This window comes from Mirounga angustirostris, unplaced genomic scaffold (assembly GCF_029215605.1).
Source record: "Mirounga angustirostris isolate CCGP_5_RB_7025 unplaced genomic scaffold, mMirAng1.0.hap1 SCAF_1, whole genome shotgun sequence".
Taxonomy (NCBI): domain Eukaryota; kingdom Metazoa; phylum Chordata; class Mammalia; order Carnivora; family Phocidae; genus Mirounga; species Mirounga angustirostris.
The window spans coordinates 184125828-184145887 of NW_026991709.1; the positions used below are offsets into that span (position 1 = coordinate 184125828).

The window sequence follows — 20060 nt, forward strand, 5'->3', positions numbered from 1 at the left end:
GCCAAGAGCAGTTCTTAACCTTTTTTGGGCCGGGGACCTACAAAAAGCTATGGACCCTCTCCGGATGGGGACAGAGGTTGGGAGAAGAAAACAGCTTGACAGCTTTGCGAAATTTTCAAAAGACTGTGGATCTGAAACGCACCCCGAACTTCCAGATTAAGAACCCCATCTCTAAGACTCTTGACTTAGGGCGATCAGCTCGAGAGTGGAACTCAGATATCACATTTCGTCCCCAGTGAGAAACTGTAGGAGGGGGAAGGCGCTCCGGCACTGGGCCACTTTCACTTGTAAGAAACCAAACGAAGGGGAGAGACAGGGACAGAAATTCATAAAGGGGGAAAGAGAAGAGGGAGAGGGCTGTTATGAAGACAAGGAGACAGAAGGGAGGAAAGAGAAAAGGGAAAGGAGAAATAGGGGAAACGGGGGCACAGTGGGAGGGGAGGCGACACCGCGCTGAGAGAACCGGGACAGGGCGGCACAGAGAGGCGAGGGCGAGGAAGGGAAAAGAGAGCTTCTGAAGGGAGAGAGCGAGCAGAGGGAGGAGAGGCGGAGAGGAGAGGGGTCCAGAGGCAGAAACTGAGAGCGCCGGGAAAGGGAGAGAACTTTCTCTGCTCTCCCTCCCCAGGGCAGGGAGTCTCAGAAAAGCCGCTCTCCACGAGGTGGCGGGGAGCGCGAGCGGCCGGCCCCGAGCTCCGGGCGCCTCTGGCCTCCGCCTCCTGCAGCCCGCGGCCGGCTGCGAGACTCGCACGGGCAGCCGAGGAGGGGACTCCGTCTAGGAGGCGGTCCCCACTCGCTTCGCTTTCTCCTCCCCTCTCCTCCTGGAGGCGGGCACCCGGGGTATTTGAGCGGCGGAGGACCCGCGGCCCCCCCGCCTCCGCCCCCCAGCCCCCCATTCAAGAAGCCGCTCCGCTATCCCCCGCAGCACAGGGCGCCCGGCGCGCCTCGGAGCGCACGTTCCGCGCCTTCTCCTGCCGGCTCCCTGGACATTATGCGGCCGAGCAGCCGAGCCCCAGCCCTCCTCCTCCTCCGGCTCCTCCTGCGGCCCGAGCGGCTCAGCTCTCGGCAGGCGGCGGCGTTGCTCAGCCGAGCGCAGACGGGACCCTCGCGGCGAGACCTCAGCGACTCCTAAAGTCAAAAGTTGGCGGCGGGCGCCGGGCTCCGCGCGCTCACCGCGGCCGCTGCCTCGCGTCGCCGCCGCAGCCAAGCAGGGCAGGAGGGAGGGGGGGGTGGGAGCCACGGGGGAGGGGTGGGGAGCACCATGCAGTTTGTATCCTGGGCCACACTGCTAACGTTCCTGGTGCGGGACCTGGCCGAGATGGGGAGCCCAGACGCCGCGGCGGCCGTGCGCAAGGACAGGCTGCACCCGAGGCAAGGTAATGAGGCTCCGGCCACCGCGACCCGTCCGCCCCAGTCGCCACCTCCCCAGCTTCTGCGTCCCACATTGGGCACCCCGCAGCGGAGGCCTCTCTCCTTTTCCTAGAAAGAATTATCTCCGGCTGTACAGCCTCTCCCTTCTTTAGGTCACTCCCAGTCAATTTCTAGAGAGAGCCGCTGTAGAACAAACTTCGTCTCCCCCACCCCTCTTTGCCTGTAGTTTGATCTTTCCCCTTCCCCACCTCCATGCCCCAAACTATAGTTACTTAGTAACTGGGGGTAGCAGATAGTGGCATGTTTTATTTCACTCAGGGTATTTGTCCGAATCTGAAATTATCTTATGTATTTTTGACTTGTTCACTGTCTGCTTCCGAACAGTGTATCCTCAGAGTCTAGCATAGTTCCTGGCCGTTCCTGGCACTTAGTAGGTGCTCAGTAAATATTTGTGCATTGGCTGAGGGTGAAGGCATTGACTCAAATGGGCAAAAATAACTGTTGGAAAATAACCCAGGACAGAGCCCCCTTCATTTTAAATTAAAACTTGCGGGAAATTGGCTTGCGGAAAATGGAATTATTGGTTCATGTGTCTCTGCTTTTCCCTGCAGTGAAATTATTAGAGACCCTGAGCGAATACGAAATCGCGTCTCCCATCCGAGTGAACGCTCTCGGAGAACCCTTTTCCACGAACGTGCACTTCAAAAGAAGGCGACGGAGCATTAACGCTGCCTCTGACCCCTGGCCTGCCTTCGCTTCCTCTACCTCTTCCCAGGAGCATTACCGCCTCTCTGCCTTTGGCCAGCAATTTCTATTTAATCTCACTGCCCATGCCGGATTTATCGCTCCAAGGTTCACTGTCACCCTCCTCGGGACGCCCGGGGAGAATGAGACAAAATTTTATTCCGAGGAGGAAGCGGAACTCAAGCATTGCTTCTACAAAGGCCATGTCAATACCAAGTCCGAGCACACGGCGGTCATCAGTCTCTGCTCAGGAATGGTGAGTTGGTGTGTGCCCCCACCCCACCGCTCCCCTCCCGCCTCTTCACCCGTTTCTGGAAGGCTTAATTAATTGCTCTCTAGCCTAGGACCCTCACTGCGCCGAGTTTCCATCCTGGCTTTAAATATCCGCTAGAAACTCCTTTGCATCCTGAGGTTTGGATGACAAGCCCAGTGCGTGTGCTTACTCTAGAGAAGCGCGCACGCAGGGGGTTCGGTATGTTTCGGAGCTTTCTAGAGTCCGAACTCGGCTCCACTGCGCTTTGCCCAACGCTAGTAGGCAGCTTGGAAGTCGGCTTCCAAATTCCCAGAGTTGTCCTCCCTTGCAGCAAACCCTGCTGCCCAGGAGCGGAGCAGCTGAGCGCAGGGAGGACCCGATTCCTTACTGGCGCGTCTTGAGACAGGGCTGTGGGCTGAGGATCCCCAGCCTCTGGTATGGGGAGTTCCTTCTGTGTGTCGTGGAGGGCGGTGCGTAATCTAGAGTCCCGGCGATTTCTCTGGGCCTTTTTTCACGCGCCGGGAACCCTGAGGCTCAACAGGATTGACAGGGAACAGGTCAGTCCCAGGAACGGAAGGGTGGGCCGAGGGCTCCGGGGGCGGGGAAGAGGGCGGAGCCTGCTCCGGACGCTTTGAATTAGGGTAGAAACTGGGAGTGGGGGTGTGGCGCAGTCCAACTCTGCACCCTGCTGGCGGGGTGGCCCCAAGAAACAGAAATAGTGGGGGAGAGGCTGGAGAAGCCGCGTGTACGAGATTTCGGTACTTCTGGGTTTTCTGCCACGCATAGGGGCTCCAGAGAATCGAAATACAGGTCCTACAACGCACGTTTCCCTGGAGAGAGAGGGCGAGTAGGGGCGGGCTGGCCACCTCCCTGCACTGCAAAATACGCACTTAGCAGGTTTTCCGAGCGGATACCTTGACCCCCGCCTGACCTCCCCCCCCCACTCGCTCTCCACTTGGTCCCAGATGGCATCCGCTTTTTACCCCCCACCCCCACATTTGAAGACCTGCTCTAAAGTTCTGGCTGGAGGGAAAGTGGTCCTTGACTCTCCCAAACAATGTGCGTTCCTGCCAGGAACGTGTGACGCAGAAACTTTCCTGGGTCAGGTTCTCCCAGCGCAACGCGATGTGTGCACTGCGCCCTGGTGATGCGTTTACTCTTCCCCCGAGGACCCACATTCCCCCGTCACCTTCTGTAAGGGGAAGCACAGATACTTACCCGGGGCACTCGGTTGCCCCTTCCGCGTGCGCTGTTGGTGGTGGATTCAGTGTCCCCGGTCTGGATGTCGCATCCATCTCCACTATTCTACGGAAGGGTCGGAAGGGTCCGGTGGGGAGCGAGGCAAGCCTGAAGACTGGGACAGGGAAGGTTTTAGCCTGCTGGGATACGGGAATGGGGATTAGCCTCTCCAGCCCCCAGCAAAGCGCCCGGAGCTGTGGCTCGCTGTTGAGCTTGTTTGGGGGTGGGCGGAGACGGCAGTTTGACGCACGGGGGGGTAAGGGGGTGCTGCAGTGAGTCATTGCTGCCCCAAGACCTAGGGCCAAAGCGCAGGAATCCTTCCATTCTTCAAAAGGTTGTGGTCAGGGTGGGCATAAGTCAGGCACTGGACCCCAAGTCATCAGAGCGCCCCTAGATCCGAAGATTATAAACCCCAATTCCAGAACCTTACGGATGGGGCAGGGACTGTACATAAAGTTTGTAAACAACCTTTACTCCTCCTCCCTCCCCGCCTCCACACCCTGCTGAGTGGCCCCAGCAGTTGTATAAATACTTTGCTGCGCAGGACCTTGATTTCAGTTGGCAATTTTAGGTGGTAACTCACGCGTGGATCTGCAAGTGGTAACTCTCTTGGGAACTGAGGGCCAGGACTTCAGAAATGATTGTATAGACCGTGATAACCCCCTTCGTATTGCATTTAATTGGCAATCTGCCTCTTCCGGGAGGGAAAGGTCCAGAATACATCTTAAAAGATAAGTGCACTAGGTGTCTCTATCTTCAGCGATTAATCTAGCCCCCAAACCCTCATTCCCTTTGTCTTCCTTCTGGAATTTTTCTTTCTTCCCAGGACTTCCCATTACCAGTTCTATACCAGTAATATCAGGACGTACCTAGTGCTCCCCCCGCCCCAGGAAATCTTTCACTCTATAGAGTGAATCTAAAAATGCCAATCTACCCCCCCCCAACACACACATACACCCTCCCCCACCAGTTATCATTTTCCCTGAGTTCGATCTTAGCTGTGTCTCTCACCTGGTCTGAACCAGCTCTACCCTAATTCTCGACCTCTTTTACTTCTCTGCTCGTCTCTCATTTAGTACTGTTGTCTAAGAAATATTTCCATCTGGCTTTTCCTCCTTCAGTCTTCCTCTCTAATCCCTGCCACACACCGCTAACAGATTAAGGATGACTAGGTGCAAGGTCACATTACTTCCCTGTTCATTCACCTTACCTAGTACTAGTAGCTCCCCACTGCGTAGAGAACAACTACTAACCCCTTCCTCTGACAATTCAGGCCATTTTTGATGTGCCTTCTCATGCCTTGCACACCCACATGCCACACTCTTCTCTCAGGCTTTCGCTCCACCAATCCTGTGTATCAGTCCATCTGCTTTTGTTCTTTCTCTGAATTTCCCTCCCATCCCAGTCCTACCTCATTGCCTTTGGGCCTTTGGGTTTACTTGGTCATCTCCCCCAGCATCACATGCTCCAATCCTACTTCTCTTTTAAAGTGTAACTTACATAGCTTCTTCCCCAGGAAAACTTGTCCTCCAGACTGCTCTCATCTCTCCTCCTTCACAGACATTTGTCTGTATCTTTCTTATGATGCTTAGTATGCTCTCCCTTGTATTACAGTTATTGGTACACACGATCTATCCCTCTCCTTGGCAGCAGGGTCAGCATCATTTCTCTCCCATGTTGGAGTCTTGTGTATTGTACTTAGTACCTATGTTGGAATAAATGGTCACTGTAGCCAAGAAAAGATGACTCTTTGATCAAACATCCATTAAACATCAAACTTGTGTTCTGTGAATCGACAACAAAATTAATTGGGCATCATACAGATAACATTTCTTAGACTCTTATTTTGCATCTTGCACTACAAAAAGTACTTTTTGTGTGCATTATCTCATCGCATCCAAATCCTCACAACAGCCCAATCCTCAAAACAACCCATTTTACAGATAAGGAAGGACACTGAGGCTTGGAGAGTCAGGGGCTTGCTCAAGGTCTCCTAACTAGTAAGTGGCAGAGTTGGGGTTCCCACACTGTCTTTTTGACCCATGCCCCTAACCGTGGGCCAGAGACTGGATCTGTGTTCCTACAGAGACCTTTGACGTTCCTTTTTAAAAAGGTACTGGACTAAAGTCAGGATACCTGAGTTCTAGATTCAGTACTGGCACCATTCAGCTGCTTCTGTATCACTGAAGAGGAACTTTGGACAAGTCACTTCCTCCCTTTGGGCCTTAGTTTCCCCTTTTGCTAAATAAAGGTGCCAGATCACCCCCAGAGGAGCTCCCAGGTTCTTCCCCAGTGTTTCGGGCCTATCTCTGGTAGATTTCACGTGTAGTAAGCTTCCTGCTCTGTGCTCACAGAACACCAGAGTTGTATATTTAAAACAGAGAGAGGTGCCTGCATGAGAATAAATGGGTTAAACCACTTCTTCTCTGGGGAAACCAGCTATTCTTAGTCTGACGACACCAGAGCTGTCCTCCCTTTAAGCCAGCAGCTCATGAATCACGCGGAAGGCTTTTTTAAAAATATAGATTCTAGACCTCACCCCTGGAAATTCCAGATCTGCAGGTATGGGGTAATGCCACAAATCTCATTTTTTTTAAGTCCCCAGGCAATTTTGAAGTTTAGATAGGTTTGGAAACCCCAGTGTCTCAGCCTCGTGCTTCCCAAACTTTATTGTGCATGAGAATACCTTGGAGTGCTCATTAAAGTTCAGCTCCGGCGGCCCTACCCACAGAGATTTTGATTCAGTAGATCAAATTTAGGGTGCAGCGTGATTATTTGAATTTCTAACAAACTCCTAAGTGTTGCTGATACAACTCTGGTGTTCAAGGACAGTCACATCCATTGTGTCTAAGGGAAGGTAGAAGCGCTCTGCTTTTTTTTACAGCCCCATTGAGGAGCTTGATTTCTTCCTTTAAAGAGTGCCCACTGCATTGCATGGGCAACTTTTTAGTGCTCTTGGATGTGTGGTTTGGGTGGTTTAACCCTGAGGCATCGTTTACCATTTGCAGAACTTGTGGGTATGTGGGAAGGGCGGAAGGAGTTACCCATTTCAAGGTGCTTACACACATTGTATCCTGGTGGTTAGAGACTAAGACAGCAAGAAAGCCACTAAGGTGTTCTAATCCCTTACAGAGTGTCACTTTGCTAAGCACTTTCCAAGCAGTATCTCATTTAGTCTGCACAATAAGCCTTTACATTAAGTACTTTTGTCCCCAGTTGACAAACAAGGAAGCCAAAGCTCAGAGCAGTTAAGGAACTTGCCCAAGGTGGGTGGGTAAGTGCCAGGGCTGGGACTGGAACGTAGGGCAGCCCGATTCCAAGCCTTGTACCATTTCACTCCCTATTGCAAAGGGAAGGGGTGTGCAGAGACTCATCTATCAGTGTCACAGGTGGGACCACCTGGAGTGCCTGTGGTCGGTCTATGCTTTCTGAATTCGAATTAATAATAAGGCTTCCACGGGTCAGCTTTCCCCTCTGTAGGTCACACTAGTCCCTAAGTTCCAGGCTATCTTCACATGCAGAAACACTCTCTTGGAACAGCCTGTGAAAGTGAGTATGATTGGGACACCTGGGTGGCTCAGTCCTTAAGCGTCTGCCTTCGGCTCAGGTCATGATCCCAGGGTCCTGGGATCTAGCCCCGCATCGGGCTCCCTGCCCTTCAGGAAGCCTGCTTCTCCCTCTCCCACTCCCCCTGTTTGTGTTCCCTCTCTTGCTCTGTCTCTGTCTGTCAAATAAATAAATAAAATCTTTTTTTTAAAAAAAAGAAAGTGAATATGATTAGAATTTGGGCACCAAGGAAGGATTTCTTAGAGACAGATTTGCATAGCAGGTATAATAAACTAGAGTCAAATCAAGGAGAAGGTACTGACCTGGCAGAGTGAAAATAAACCGCTTCTCCAAATAGGTGGGCAGTGAGTTCAGTTTCAGCAGCCCTCATGGGGAAGGGCTTGGGGGAAATGCTACCCTCTCTCCTTGGCAATGTTCCATTTTTTTCCCCTTCCTGCAGTTGAGTTCTGTGAAATCAACCTCTCACCTCTCTTCATCTGCAGCTGGGTACATTCCGGTCCCATGATGGGGATTATTTTATTGAACCACTACTGTCCATTGACGAGCAAGTGGATGCAGAGGAACAGAACAAACCGCACATCGTCTATCGGCACAGCACCCTGCACAGAGGGCCCTCAATGGGAAGGCATGCGTGTGACACCTCAGGTATTTCCTTCCTGCTCAAGCAGAGCCCCCAGCTCTGTGAGATGGGTCAGTGGCAAGACTACAAAGATATACCTCTTTCACATGCTGCCAAGTGCTACCGCTTGCATTGTCTTTTACTCAGTCTTCAAGCGAGGTAGGTATTCCCCATGGCACAGATGTGGAAGCTACAGAGAGTGTAGTAACTTGTCCAAGGTTGCACAGCTAAGAACCAGGAAAGCCCCGATAGGAGCTCATCTGGCTCCAGGCTCACTGTGGGCAAAGCTGCCTTTTGTTGAAGTTGCAAATTTTTTTGGATTTGGCTTTCGTAGTGTCTTCCGGCTCTCACAGCCCTATCCTCAGTCAGCAATGGCTTGTGTTCCCTGGGTGTCTTGGTGTTTTCTATTCACTTGGGTTGGTTTTTTTTGTTTTGTTTTTTACCATGTAAGGTTATGAAAAAGTGAAAAAGTCTCATAAATGGAACTCAAAAAAATTTCTTTGTGTTCATTGGGGTTTTTCCTATCAACATGAGTTTTAGCTGTTGTTCTAGGGCTTCAGGAAATAGCAGAATAGAAGTTGTGGATTGTGCTGTCAGGTTTCAGTCAAATGCGTCTGTGCCCACCCCTGGCTTTCCTTCCATGCTGGACACATTCCTTGAGGCTTTGTGCTGACACGTCTGGCCATTGTCAGGGCTATGTCATTCTGGGCCCCTCCGAAAGCTTATGCTTGTGTATGTTTCTCAATCTACAGCCTTGAGGCAACCTTCCACTGTCTTTGAAGCCTGAGTACTTTCTCTCTGATGATGGCTTGACACTAGAAATTGTCCCTCAATTTGGTCCTGTTTTAGGATGTTTGTTAGAATACTTTTTTTTTTTTTTATTCTTAAACTTTCTGTTTCTAAAACTTTGTACTTCTCCCTAGTCGGTAATTTTAAACATTGCTTCTCCGAATTAGGTAACTTTTCAGGGTCTTTCTGGCATCTCCAAATAAGACCCGAATTCCAAACCAGCAGAGGGTTTCCTAAAATGCTTCCCAAATGATCACTTGTTTCATCTTATATCTGTATCAGGTTCTTCATCTGTGACAGACTGTCGTATCCTATTCCCTCCTGGAATTATTTCTGAATAAGGAAAGGTAACATTGGCTGCTTATAATCTGGAATAGTCAGATCAGAGGGTTTAGCATTGTAGCCCATCTAGCGCTGAGTTCCTCCTCCCAGGACTAAATGGAATATAACTGAAATATGATGTCAGTTAGACTCACTAAAGAGCCAGGGGGTGAGATGGGGGGCAGGGGGAGCAGTGTACTCAGAAACCATAGTCCCAGGGGCTGGCATGGCACCAAGACTGCCAGCTACCAGTCAGTGTGATGGCAAGATGTGTACCGCATTTTTTTGGACCATGCTAGTGAGAAAATTGTCCTTTCCTTCTTGACTTCCCAAATCTGAATTAGCAAATGCTTATTTTATATATGTGGGTAAACCTACATATAGCATGTGATAGAAAGGAAACGTGATTGCTCCCCTTCTATCTTATTAATATATATTCAGAAGATACTCCAGTAGTATGTTCATTGGTCAATTTATTGAACTACAGCACTTTGTGATAATCTTTTGCCCTAAAGTGGTAGCAAACCAACATTTTTTTTTTTAAACTGCCATTTATTAAGGTCCTACTTTATACTGGCAAAGCGCAAAGCACTTTACCTACAGGACTTTACGGGATCCTTACCACAACCCTGTGGGGCAGGTACCATTCTTAGCCCCATTGAACCTGGCAGGGGAGCAGAGATGAAGCAACTTGCCCCAGACCTCCCAGCTACTCCATAATGACAGCCCATGTTTGTCTTATCCCATGATCCATTTTCTCTGTGCAGGTGTGGTGTGTATGTGTGTGTGTGCGTTGGGTGTGACAGCGAAGGAGAGAGAAGTCTTACTTAATGCTCTCATTCAAAAAGTCCTTAAAGTTCTTTTTTTTTTAATTAATTACCTAAGTCAATCAACATTTGATTTTCTGGGCTAGAGGGTGAGTCATTGTCAAGTCCTGTTAAAAACACAAAGAAGAGGGACTCTGAAAAGGTGAAGATGGAGGACAACAGAAGATGGCTTAATTTTTCAAAAAAGTTATTTGGGTTCCAGTCCTTCTTGGTATTGGGGCCTTTATGTGCCACTGTCGAAGTCACTCGTGCCAACTCTCAGTTTTCCTTCAGGTGTGTCCTTGCCAGTGACCAGTATGGCTGCCCTTCCTTCACCCCATGTGATTAATCAGGAGCTGGCAGTCTTGATTGGCTCTTCCAAAGGTTGCTGCTGGACTCTGCCACTCTGGTTTCTCTCTTCCAGCTGCTTCTGCACCCCTTCTTTGAATACAGATGCAGGAGGCTCAGAACAGTTGGAAAGAACTTTGGAATATGGCACAATTCACCAGCAGCCATTACAGGGATGGACCAGCAGGTCACGGAAACATCCGAAACCAGGTAGCCTGTGCACAGGGAGTGAAAGTAGGTGGGGTTGGGGGGGGTGGGGGTAGGGGGTGCGGGCAGAAGTCCCTCTGGCCAGAGCAGAAAATATCCTCTACAAATATTAATCCAGTCAGCTTCAGGGACTTCCCCCCAGAGCAGTGGTTGGTAGTCAAGGGTAAACTTTAGAAGTATCCTGGGAACTTCTTACAAATACAGGTTCTTTAAACACACACACACACACACACATACACACACACACACAACCTCCCTCTCAGGCTAGCGAGAATGAGCAAGAATCAGTGGGTTTACTGAGTGTTCCACTTAACCCAGAAGTTCAGCCAAATGTGAGAATCCCTGCTAATGTAGGATTTAAGGCAATAACCACTATCCTTGGCTTGCCACTTGCTTTGCGTTCTTCATCACTGTTTTCTATGTCTTATAGACTGACAGAAGATTTTCTGGAGGAAACTGTAGTAGTTAGCTCTAGGCCAACAGGCTCATTCTGTACAGATGAGCAAACTATAGTCCTGGGACATTAAGTTACTTATTTCCAGGAGTGATCAGCTCTATATACAACACCAACCCATCAGAATTTAAGATTGCCCTCGCCTTGGAGCAGGCCCCTGCAAGTCCACTACTGAGCTGAGTATGACCCTTAGCTGCTGGAAAATGGGATCCTGCCCAGCACTAGGCACTATGGCTGTTATGCTCTTGCCTACTGATGGATTGAGTCCTGCTCATTTCTGATTCTTGATGTATGTCTGATTTTCAAAAACAGATTCTGAGATAATTTACATTAAAACGACACGTGCAGAAGGAGTCTTATGTAGTGAAAATTGCATGGGTTTAGAAGGGAGTCAACAACTTAATTTATTCATTCATATGTGCATTCAGCCGTAGCTTATTTCCAAACTCCTCTGTGCCGTGAGGATAAAACCAGGAACCATCTTTATTCCCGTCAGCTGTGTGACCTCAAGCACATTTAGAGCATAAAGTAAGAATAACACATACCTTTCAAGGGTGTAGTTAGGACCAAATGAGTATGAAATAATGAAAGCTCCCAGGACAGTGTTTAGCAGATGGTAGACAATCACTGAATGGGAGATTAAAAAGAAGAGTCATGAAAATAGAAATTGAAACAACACAGCAAGGAAAGGAAAACTCAATGCCAAAACCCAAAGCTGATCGGATTCCTGTGCTTAGCTTAGAGCTTCTTGGTAACCAGGTCATAAAGGGCTTATGGGACTTGCCCAAGGTCACCCTGCCAGCAAGTGAGGGGGCGGAGAGCCGCCTTCTCTTTGCCTATTTTCTCTGTACCTAATGCAGCACTTTTTTTTTAAAGATTCTATTTATTTGACAGAGAGAGAGAGAGAGGTCACAAGTAGGCCAACAGGCAGGCAGAGGGGGAGGGAGAAGCAGGCTCCCCACCGAGCAGGGAGCCTGATGAGGGGTTCGATCCCAGGACACTGGGATCATGACCTGAGCTGAAGGCAGACGCTTAACTGACTGAGCCACCCAGGCGCCCTCATTGTGCAGTATTTTAAAAAATTCATTTCTTGCAAGTTTCTCTTGGCCCAATGGCTGCCCTTCCTACAGTGTCTCTGTTTTGCCATCGTTGGTTACGTCTGGGTGTGTACGTTTGGGTCAGTTGAGTGGATCTGCATTTATTTGTGATTTTCATCCTGTTTGTAAGTTCCTCAGGATTCAGGATGGGGTGTGGGGTATCTTCTCTTTCCTGCGGCATGCCCTTGCTACTCCTGTGCCCCCTACACAGTGGGTCCTCAGTAGAGTTCATTGAGCTGCCTTGCCTGCCTCCCCCCACCCCAGGGGGGCGAAGTGGCTGGCGCAGTGGAGCCATTCAGGAGAGTTTATTGCTTTTATAAGCCACTTCCTGCTAATCCTTCACATTGCATTTCCAGATGAGACCTCAAGTTCTGTCTCACAGACACTCTCTGTTTGACCCTGAATTTTGCACAAGAGGATTTAGTTGTTCTTATCAGTGAGATAGACATGCTTCCTGGTAGGTGAGAGAGAGAAAGGCAGGGGGGAAAAGGCCAACAGAAGGCTATTTTGTTTGTCTGGGCCTAAAAGACTGTCTTTTTCCATTACTAGAATGTTTCTCTCACCCTCCCATCTCAGCAAGACCTGCTGGTTTTTTGTTTTATTTAAGGCATTTAAGAATTAAGTACTTGTTGACCCATCGATGCCACTTCTAAAGAAATAATTGGACAATTGTGTAAAGACGTTTGTGTGAGAATACTCAGTATGGTGGTGTTTATTATAGCAAAAGGCTGGAAACAACCTAGGTGTTCTTCAGTAGGAGGATAGACCAATGATTTATGAGGGATACATTTGATGGATTCCTATGCAGCCATCAAAAATGATCATACACATTTATGTTAACACGGACGTGTGTGTGTGTGTGTGTGTATATATATATATATATGTATATACACATCTTAAGCAAACAAGCAAGTCATGAACAAGTATATGGTATGATCTCATTTTTTAAAAATGATAGCTGTGTTGTGGTACATGTGTGTTTAAAGAAAAAATATGAAGCAATATGGATAGAAATATTAAGAACAGATTATTTCTGGTTGGCAGGAACATAAGCAACCTTTTTATTTTATATTCTTATATTTTTGCCTCAATTCTATAATCGTTTTATAATCAGAAAATATAGTTAAAAAGAAATGGATCATGGCATACGGTTATTTGGTAGCCTCATGGCACTTACGACCAGGGACCAGCAGTCAAGCCATGATCCCCTGCTTTTTTTTTTTGGAATGAGATAATCTCCGTAACCAGACAAACAAAAATCCTGCCTTGTATCTGCTTCTTTGGGACAATGGGGCTGGTCAAAGCTGAGGCTCCATCTCAACCCTGCTAAATTGCCTTGTGCATGTTGGACTGACCCTGGGATTACCGTGGCTTAGTCCCCATTAGGCATCAGGCACTGGAGACTCGGTCCGTGAGAATGTACTGTGACTTGTTGATTGGCCTCCTGAGGGTGCAGTCATAAAGGCTGGAAAATACAAGATGATAATTAAAGACATTTTTTGTTAGGGTCTTCTGTGCGTTTGGGGTCACTGTGCTACAGACTTTCCATACATTATCATTTATAATCCATTCAACAACACTATAGGTTACATACTATTACTCTTATTTTACATTTGAGAAAATTACAGCTCAGAGAGGCTGAACAACTTGTCCAAAGTCACACAGCTAATAGGAAGTGGGCCTGACACTAACCCAGATCTAATTCCTGTGTGCTGTCCTGTGGGCCTGACTCCACAGAGAATACAAATGGAAGCCACCAATTAGAAAATCCTTTTCACTTGAGTTTTCAGAGTGTCTTATGCTTTCATTTAATGGAGTCCCTAGATGATATCATCAATAGCTCACGTTTGTCGAGCACGTATTGTGTGGCAGGCGCTGTTCCAAGGGCTTTACATGGATTGTATATTTTAATCTTTACCCCAACCTACATTTTGCCCTCTGCAGAGAAGTCCATGAAGTTGGTTTGCCCGAGGACACAAACCACAAAAACATACCAATTTCCACAACCCTTTTGTCCTGGTCTACTCAGAGGGTTTTTTGCTCTGCACTTTGTTGATTCGTTTGCATTCATATATGGATTGCTTTCAAGGCAGGATTTCTAATATGCTTGCCTACAATTTGATTGGATTGGAGGAGGGCTCCCTGGTGCCCGAAATTCCCACCAAGACTAATGACTCGCTGAGGCCTTGCAGTCTCCAGCGGGCCTCTGTTGGAGGGTGTAGTTGTTACACATTAACCTCTGGGATCCTATTAATAATTTAGCATAGATTAGCTGATTAGATTAGCAGCCCGATAGCCAGGCCCAAATGGAGTGAGAGACAGTGAAGGACAGACCTCTGAGGGGGGGGTTTAAGTAAACACTTCTGGGATGACTGGAGGGTTCCAGGCTGTGACAGAAGCTCTGGGCTCAAGCAGGTCAGTGGTTGTTGGCTAATTAGTTACTTCTGTGAGAAGCCAGCCTGCCTACACCTTCCCACACACTTTCTGGATCTTCACATCTTTCCTTTAGCCATTCAGCTTGTGAGCAGAAGAACAGGCAACATTGAAGGCCATGTGCTGAGCAGTGTGAAAGCCCATGCTGGGTTACTTTGTTTACTCCTGCAACTGCTCTTTGGGAGGAGGATGCCCCAGTTGTTCCCATTTACAAATAAGAAAGCTGAACTGGGAAAAGTGAATGAACATGTCCACAGAGTGTAAGGAAACAACCAGCCCTCAAACCCAGAGCTGATTTCAATCTTTACAGATAGTTCCATTCGGGGCTTATTGTTTGGGCTTCATGCCCCGTCCCTGACCCCTTTTTGTTCCTCAACAGTCTTTATACCTTTTTTCTCTTTTTTATGTTCTTCAGTGACTATATCTAATAAATAGTCAACATAAGCAACTCCCAGAAGATTACTGTTTTGAAGAACTGAATTATTGAGCCTATTTCCTCAGCTTTATCTTCTTTGTGGCATTTCTATAAAAAAAGATTCCTTTTATTAAACATTAGCGTTAGTAGTGCAATATTACAGCAAAATAAAGGAGAGTAGAAAAGAAACTTCTAATACAGGAACTGTTTTTTTCTTTCATCTGTGCTCATTTATTTGCTTAACTTTTTTCATCATGTCTTTAAAAACACATGTTATGAAGACCATCTTTAAGCACACATACATACATAGAGGCAACAGTATAATGAAACCCCATAAAAACACCATCTACACTTAATGATAGCAAAGACTTTTCCATGTTTGCTTTTTATTTTTTCTTTTTGCTGGAGTGTTTGAAAGTAAACGTAGGTATCGTGGCATTTCTTGTCTAAACACTCCCATATACATCTCTGAAAAAGGATGCTATTTTCTTATGTAACTGTAATGTAAATATACCATGCTGAGCAAAATCAGCAATAACTGTTCCACATAACCTACACAGTACATATGTTAAAATTTTCCTAATTGTCCCTGCAACACCTTCTTAAAGTCCATTTGTTTAGAGTTTGATTGAAATGTGATCCGTACATTGCAGTTGGCTGTTCTATCTCTCTCTCTTTTTAAGATTTTATTTATTTATTTGACACACACAGAGAGAGAGAGAGAGTGAATGCAGGCAGAGGAAGAGGGAGAAGCAGACTCCCTGCTGAGCAGGGAGCCTGACATGGGGCTTGATCCCAGGACCTTGAGATCATGACCTGAGCCAAAGGCAGACGCTTAACCGACTGAGTCACCCAGGCGCCCCAGCTGTTCTGTGTCTTTTTTTTTTTAAAGATTTTATTTATTTATTTGAGACAGAGAGAATGAGATACAGAGAGCATGAGAGGGAGGAGGGTCAGAGGGAGAAGCAGACTCCCCGCTGAGCAGGGAGCCCGATGCGGGACTCGATCCAGGGACTCCAGGATCATGACCTGAGCCGAAGGAGTCGCTTAACCAACTGAGCCACCCAGGCGCCCTGTTCTGTGTCTTAGGTAACTTTTCACTTGGCTGCAGTGTCATCCTTGTTAAATTGCTATTTTTCTTCCAGTTCAGATTTGCTCCCCATGGTCTTTTTTTCCCCTTCCACTTCTTTTACTCATTGATTCATCTTTATCATTGTATGGTCAGGCCACCTTTGCAGCCATTTGGAAGAGCAGGATCAGGCCTAAACCCAGGGCAGGTACCAAGTACAAAGCTACCAGGAATGAGCCACTTATCAGAGTAATTTCATTGAGCCCCAAAAGTCAGCGTGGTTAGGTTGTTTTTGACCTTTTATCTGGAGTACCTTGATAACCCTCTTCTTCTTCTTTTTTTTTTTTTTAACCTACCCATAGAAAGATTGTCAATGTACAGTATTTACTAAGACTGCTTTATCTACCATTCAAGGATTTCACTCCCCTGCGTTCTGAAGCCCCTGAGAGTCAGTTTGCAACTGGGAATTGTAAAGTGGCCGGTTAGGTTTGGGCCTGGAATTAGGACTCCTTGTTGTATGCCGTGCTTCCCTGCCTCCTCCCTCCAGCACTTTTGGTAAGCTTCTGGATTCAGAGATACCATGGGGGCTCCCTGCTTTACTCTGAGCCCTGAATCAGGGCCTTTCTGTGTCACCTGTCATCAATCCTGGTTGTTCCTCTCACTTCGCTTCAGAGAGGTTGCTTTGAGAAGGAGCAGCATCAAGCCAGGGGCAAATGTTGGTAAGATGCTTCCTTATTCATTGATCCCCATCCCTCACGGGACATTAGAATCAGAGCAGGGTGTTGAAAATGCAGTTGGCCTGTGGTGTGGAAAAAGTTCAAATGGATGGGTTTGGCCTCAGAATTTCTCTGTGATGATTTTTTTTTCACAAATCTTTTCACTTTCCATTGATATTTTCTAGTGTTTTCTTTCCATTTCTCTCTTAGGTAGAATTTGCATGCAGTAGCAGTCATGCTTTCTGATACACAGCTCTGCAAGTTTTGGTAAATGCATATAGTCATGTAACTATCATCACAGTTCAGAGAGAGAATCTATTCCTGGTGTCCTTGGCAGCCACCACCTATTTTCTGTCTCTCCGGTTTGGGCTTTTCCAGAAGGCCATATAAATAGAATCATTAAGTCTAGGGCATTTAAGGATTATCCACTTTGTGGCCTTTGTCAGCAATCTATCTTTTTTTTTATTGCCGAGTAGTGCTCCATTGTATGGGTAAACAACACTTTGTTTATCCATTACCCGATTGAGGGACAAAGTTTTTGGCAGCTACAAGTGAAGCCACTAAAAACGTTTGCCTACGGATTTTCGGGTGAACATAAGTTTGTTTGTTTTTAATTGGGTAAATACCCAGAAGCGAGATTGCTAGTTTATATGGTAAGTGTATGTTTAATTTCATAAGAAGTTGTCCATCTCCTTTTCAGAGTGACTGTACCATTTTGCAGTCCTGCCAGCAGGATATGAAGGTGCCAGTTTCACTTGGTATTGCCAGTATTTTGTGTATTTTTGTTTTTTTAATTTTAGCTGTTCTAACAGGTGTGTAGTGCTATCTCATTTGGATTTCCCTAACGACTAATAAAGTAAGCATCTCTTCATATGCTTATTTGCCATCCATGTATCTTTGTGAAGTGTCTGAGCAAATCTTTTACCCATTAAAAAAAAAAAAGGAATGTTTATTTTCTTATTATTGAAGTTTGAAAGTACTTTATATATTCAGGATACAAGCCCTTTATCAGATGTGTGGTTTGCCAGTGTTTTCTCCCAGTCTGTGGCTTGTCTTTTCGTTCTGCTAATTTGCACACACTTCTTTCATACGTGGCTTCCCTACTCTCTTGCACATATTTTGGGCACCGTGGATGTCATGCTGTCCTGGGATGACAAGGCAGCAAAGCATAGCAGGAATTGCAGTATGGAGTTTGTCCGAGACACAGGTGCAGAGAGATGGGCTAGGAGAGGCTTATTTAGAACTCGTTACTCAGAGCCATTTTCTGTGCCAAAAGAAAGAGATGCTGCTGCTGTGTGTATTTCTGGTTGGCATCTAGAAACACAACTTGCAATTTCAAGCCAGTGTCCTTTATGGGGGGAATGTGTTTTCTTGGCTCATGGGTGAAAAGAGTTACAGAGGGAGCCCTGGATACGTAAGAATAACTGTTCTTTGGCACGTGTGTGCTCGCAGGGAGAGAAAGCCGAAGGGCGGTGAGACAGAGGCAGACACAGAAGAAGTTAGTAGTGTGAGAGTCGGCCCTGTATGACCACACGCTCCTGGGGCAAGCGGAATGGGACACGTGACGCCATTAGTCCCAAGTTCCTATTCTGTGCTTTGGGGGCCATATAGGCTTTTCCAGAGGTAACTGATTATGCCCTGTTTTTTCTCTTTTAAGCCACTTTCCTGATTCTCACATTTGATGCTATTCCCCTGTAACACATTAGAGTAGACAGAATGGGAATGGTTCTCAGTAACTATGATCTGTTTCAGCAGGTCCAGAAGAGAACATTTGTGATAAATAATGGAGGTGCACACCCCGCAGCTCCCTTCCCGTTACTGAACCTCAGGTGCCACGCACCTCTTTTCTGGGGGTCTCCCTTTGCTGTGGAGTTATTCTGTCTCCTTCTACCCTCCCACCGTGCCCACTGTTTGGTTATTTCTTTGATACCCTCTTTAAGAGTGACAGTGACCAAGACAGGTAGGCTTGATCCATTTTGAATCTTAGGACTTCATTTTTCAGCATTATTCACTTTCATCTTGTAAAAGGTAAGAACTCACCAATTTTTAATACTGGAAGGAACTTTAGAGAGAACTTCTTTTCCAGTCCCTCTTTTTATGGATCAGAGGATCAAGGCTAAGCATTTTCGAAGGGATTCATCATCTCGGTGCTAGGGCGAAGGAAGAAGCAGGCCCTGAACGCAGGCCTCTTACTTCCCAGTCCTGTGTTCTTTCCAAGCTGCTAATCAAGGAGAGGCTGTCCTCGGAAGCAGTGATGATGTTCCCAAGTGCAACTCATGAGATGTGGGAGGACCACTGGATTTATTTTACGTGTAAGGATAATTAAGAATAAACTAGTGAGCTCCTTTAAGGAGCTATTTCCATGCCATAGAGAAAGGTATCAGGCCTTTAATTCATTTAGGGGATTGAAGTTGCCATAGCCACAGCTGAATTTAAAGCAACAAAATATCTGAGCTGGGCCCACTTCCTGGTGCTGCAGGAAGGTGGCCTGTGGCTGCATAGGATTCCCAGTGGTTCCCCTTGTAATCAGATTATAATATGTCCCTGTGACCCCTCATTTCCGTGGTGGCTGAAACACGGACGTGAGGACGAGAACGGATTTGTACTCCAGGCTGTGGTGGGTAAACTAGTCCTCAGCCGTGTGTAAACTGGGAGACATGTATCAAAGGAATGTGGGAGATATGCTCCCTAGGAGTTGCTTAGAAGCCTTTTTAAAGAGTTCCAGCGCCAACTGCTCTTTAATCTCTGATATGGGAGTGATACTTCGGACCCCCCACAGGCACCACATGGAGCCTGGGGCCACCTACAGCTGCCGTGAAGTGTCAGATAGCAGCAGGCCCCGGAGCCACTTCATTTCAGCAGCCTGAAGGGGTGCTCAGCCTCAGTCAGGAGACACCCTAGCCAATGCCCCTAGAGCGTTTTGCCCCGGCCCTGGTTCCCCTGGTTCGTTACTTTATGAGTATAAGGTCACTTCATCCTCCCCACCACCATATTAGAGAGAAACTATTATTATCCCCATTGCACAGATGAGGAAACTGAGGCACAAAGAACTTAAATGACTTGCCTGAAATCACACAGATGGAATGTGGGGAAACTGGGATTTCAATGCAGGTCCCTCTGAGTCCCAAACCTAACCTCATCAGGAATAAGCCTGTTGGATCCGGTGTTCACTCTGCAAACATCTAGAATGTACCATCCTAGATGGTGGCCGGCAGCCCCATGTGGCTTCTGAGCCTTTGAAATGTGGCTAGTGCCACATGTTGAAATGATAACATTCTAGATATATTGGGTTAAATAGAAAATATTATTAAAATTAATTTCATCTGGTCCTCTTGGTGTTTTTAAAATGTGCTACTAGAAGTGCTTAACTTCCATGTGTGACTCACATTTTATTTCTCCTGGAGAGTGTGGCCCAGAAGATCCCATACTTTGTCACCAAGGGGCCTGGGAGGCGGCCATCGAAAGCGGCCTGCAGGTCATGTGGGGTGGCCATGGGCAGCCGGCGCCCCACCCGCCAAAAAGGCCAACCTCCCCTTACTGCTAAGAGATGGAATGAGTCACAACCAACATTCCCACAAGAGTATTTTGCAGGATCTTAGTAGCAAAACCAAACAG

At 47.1% G+C, this 20060-nt stretch overlaps 1 protein-coding gene across 7 annotated transcripts in view; it reads left to right on the forward strand.

Annotated features, from left to right (window-relative positions):
* Positions 1-1240: 1240 nt before the first annotated feature.
* ADAMTS9 (ADAM metallopeptidase with thrombospondin type 1 motif 9) overlaps positions 1241-20060 on the forward strand; it is a 164398-nt gene continuing 145578 nt past the window's right edge. For 6 of the 7 annotated variants that reach the window (XM_064594102.1, XM_064594119.1, XM_064594118.1 and 3 more), the window contains exons 1-3: positions 1241-1373; positions 1980-2368; positions 7654-7816. In XM_064594102.1, the coding sequence (XP_064450172.1) occupies positions 1259-1373; positions 1980-2368; positions 7654-7816 (667 nt within the window). In that variant the 5' untranslated portion in view covers positions 1241-1258. Of the gene's footprint in view, positions 1374-1979; positions 2369-7653; positions 7817-10130; positions 10265-20060 lie in introns of those variants that run through there. The other variant, XM_064594138.1, reaches the window with a different exon arrangement.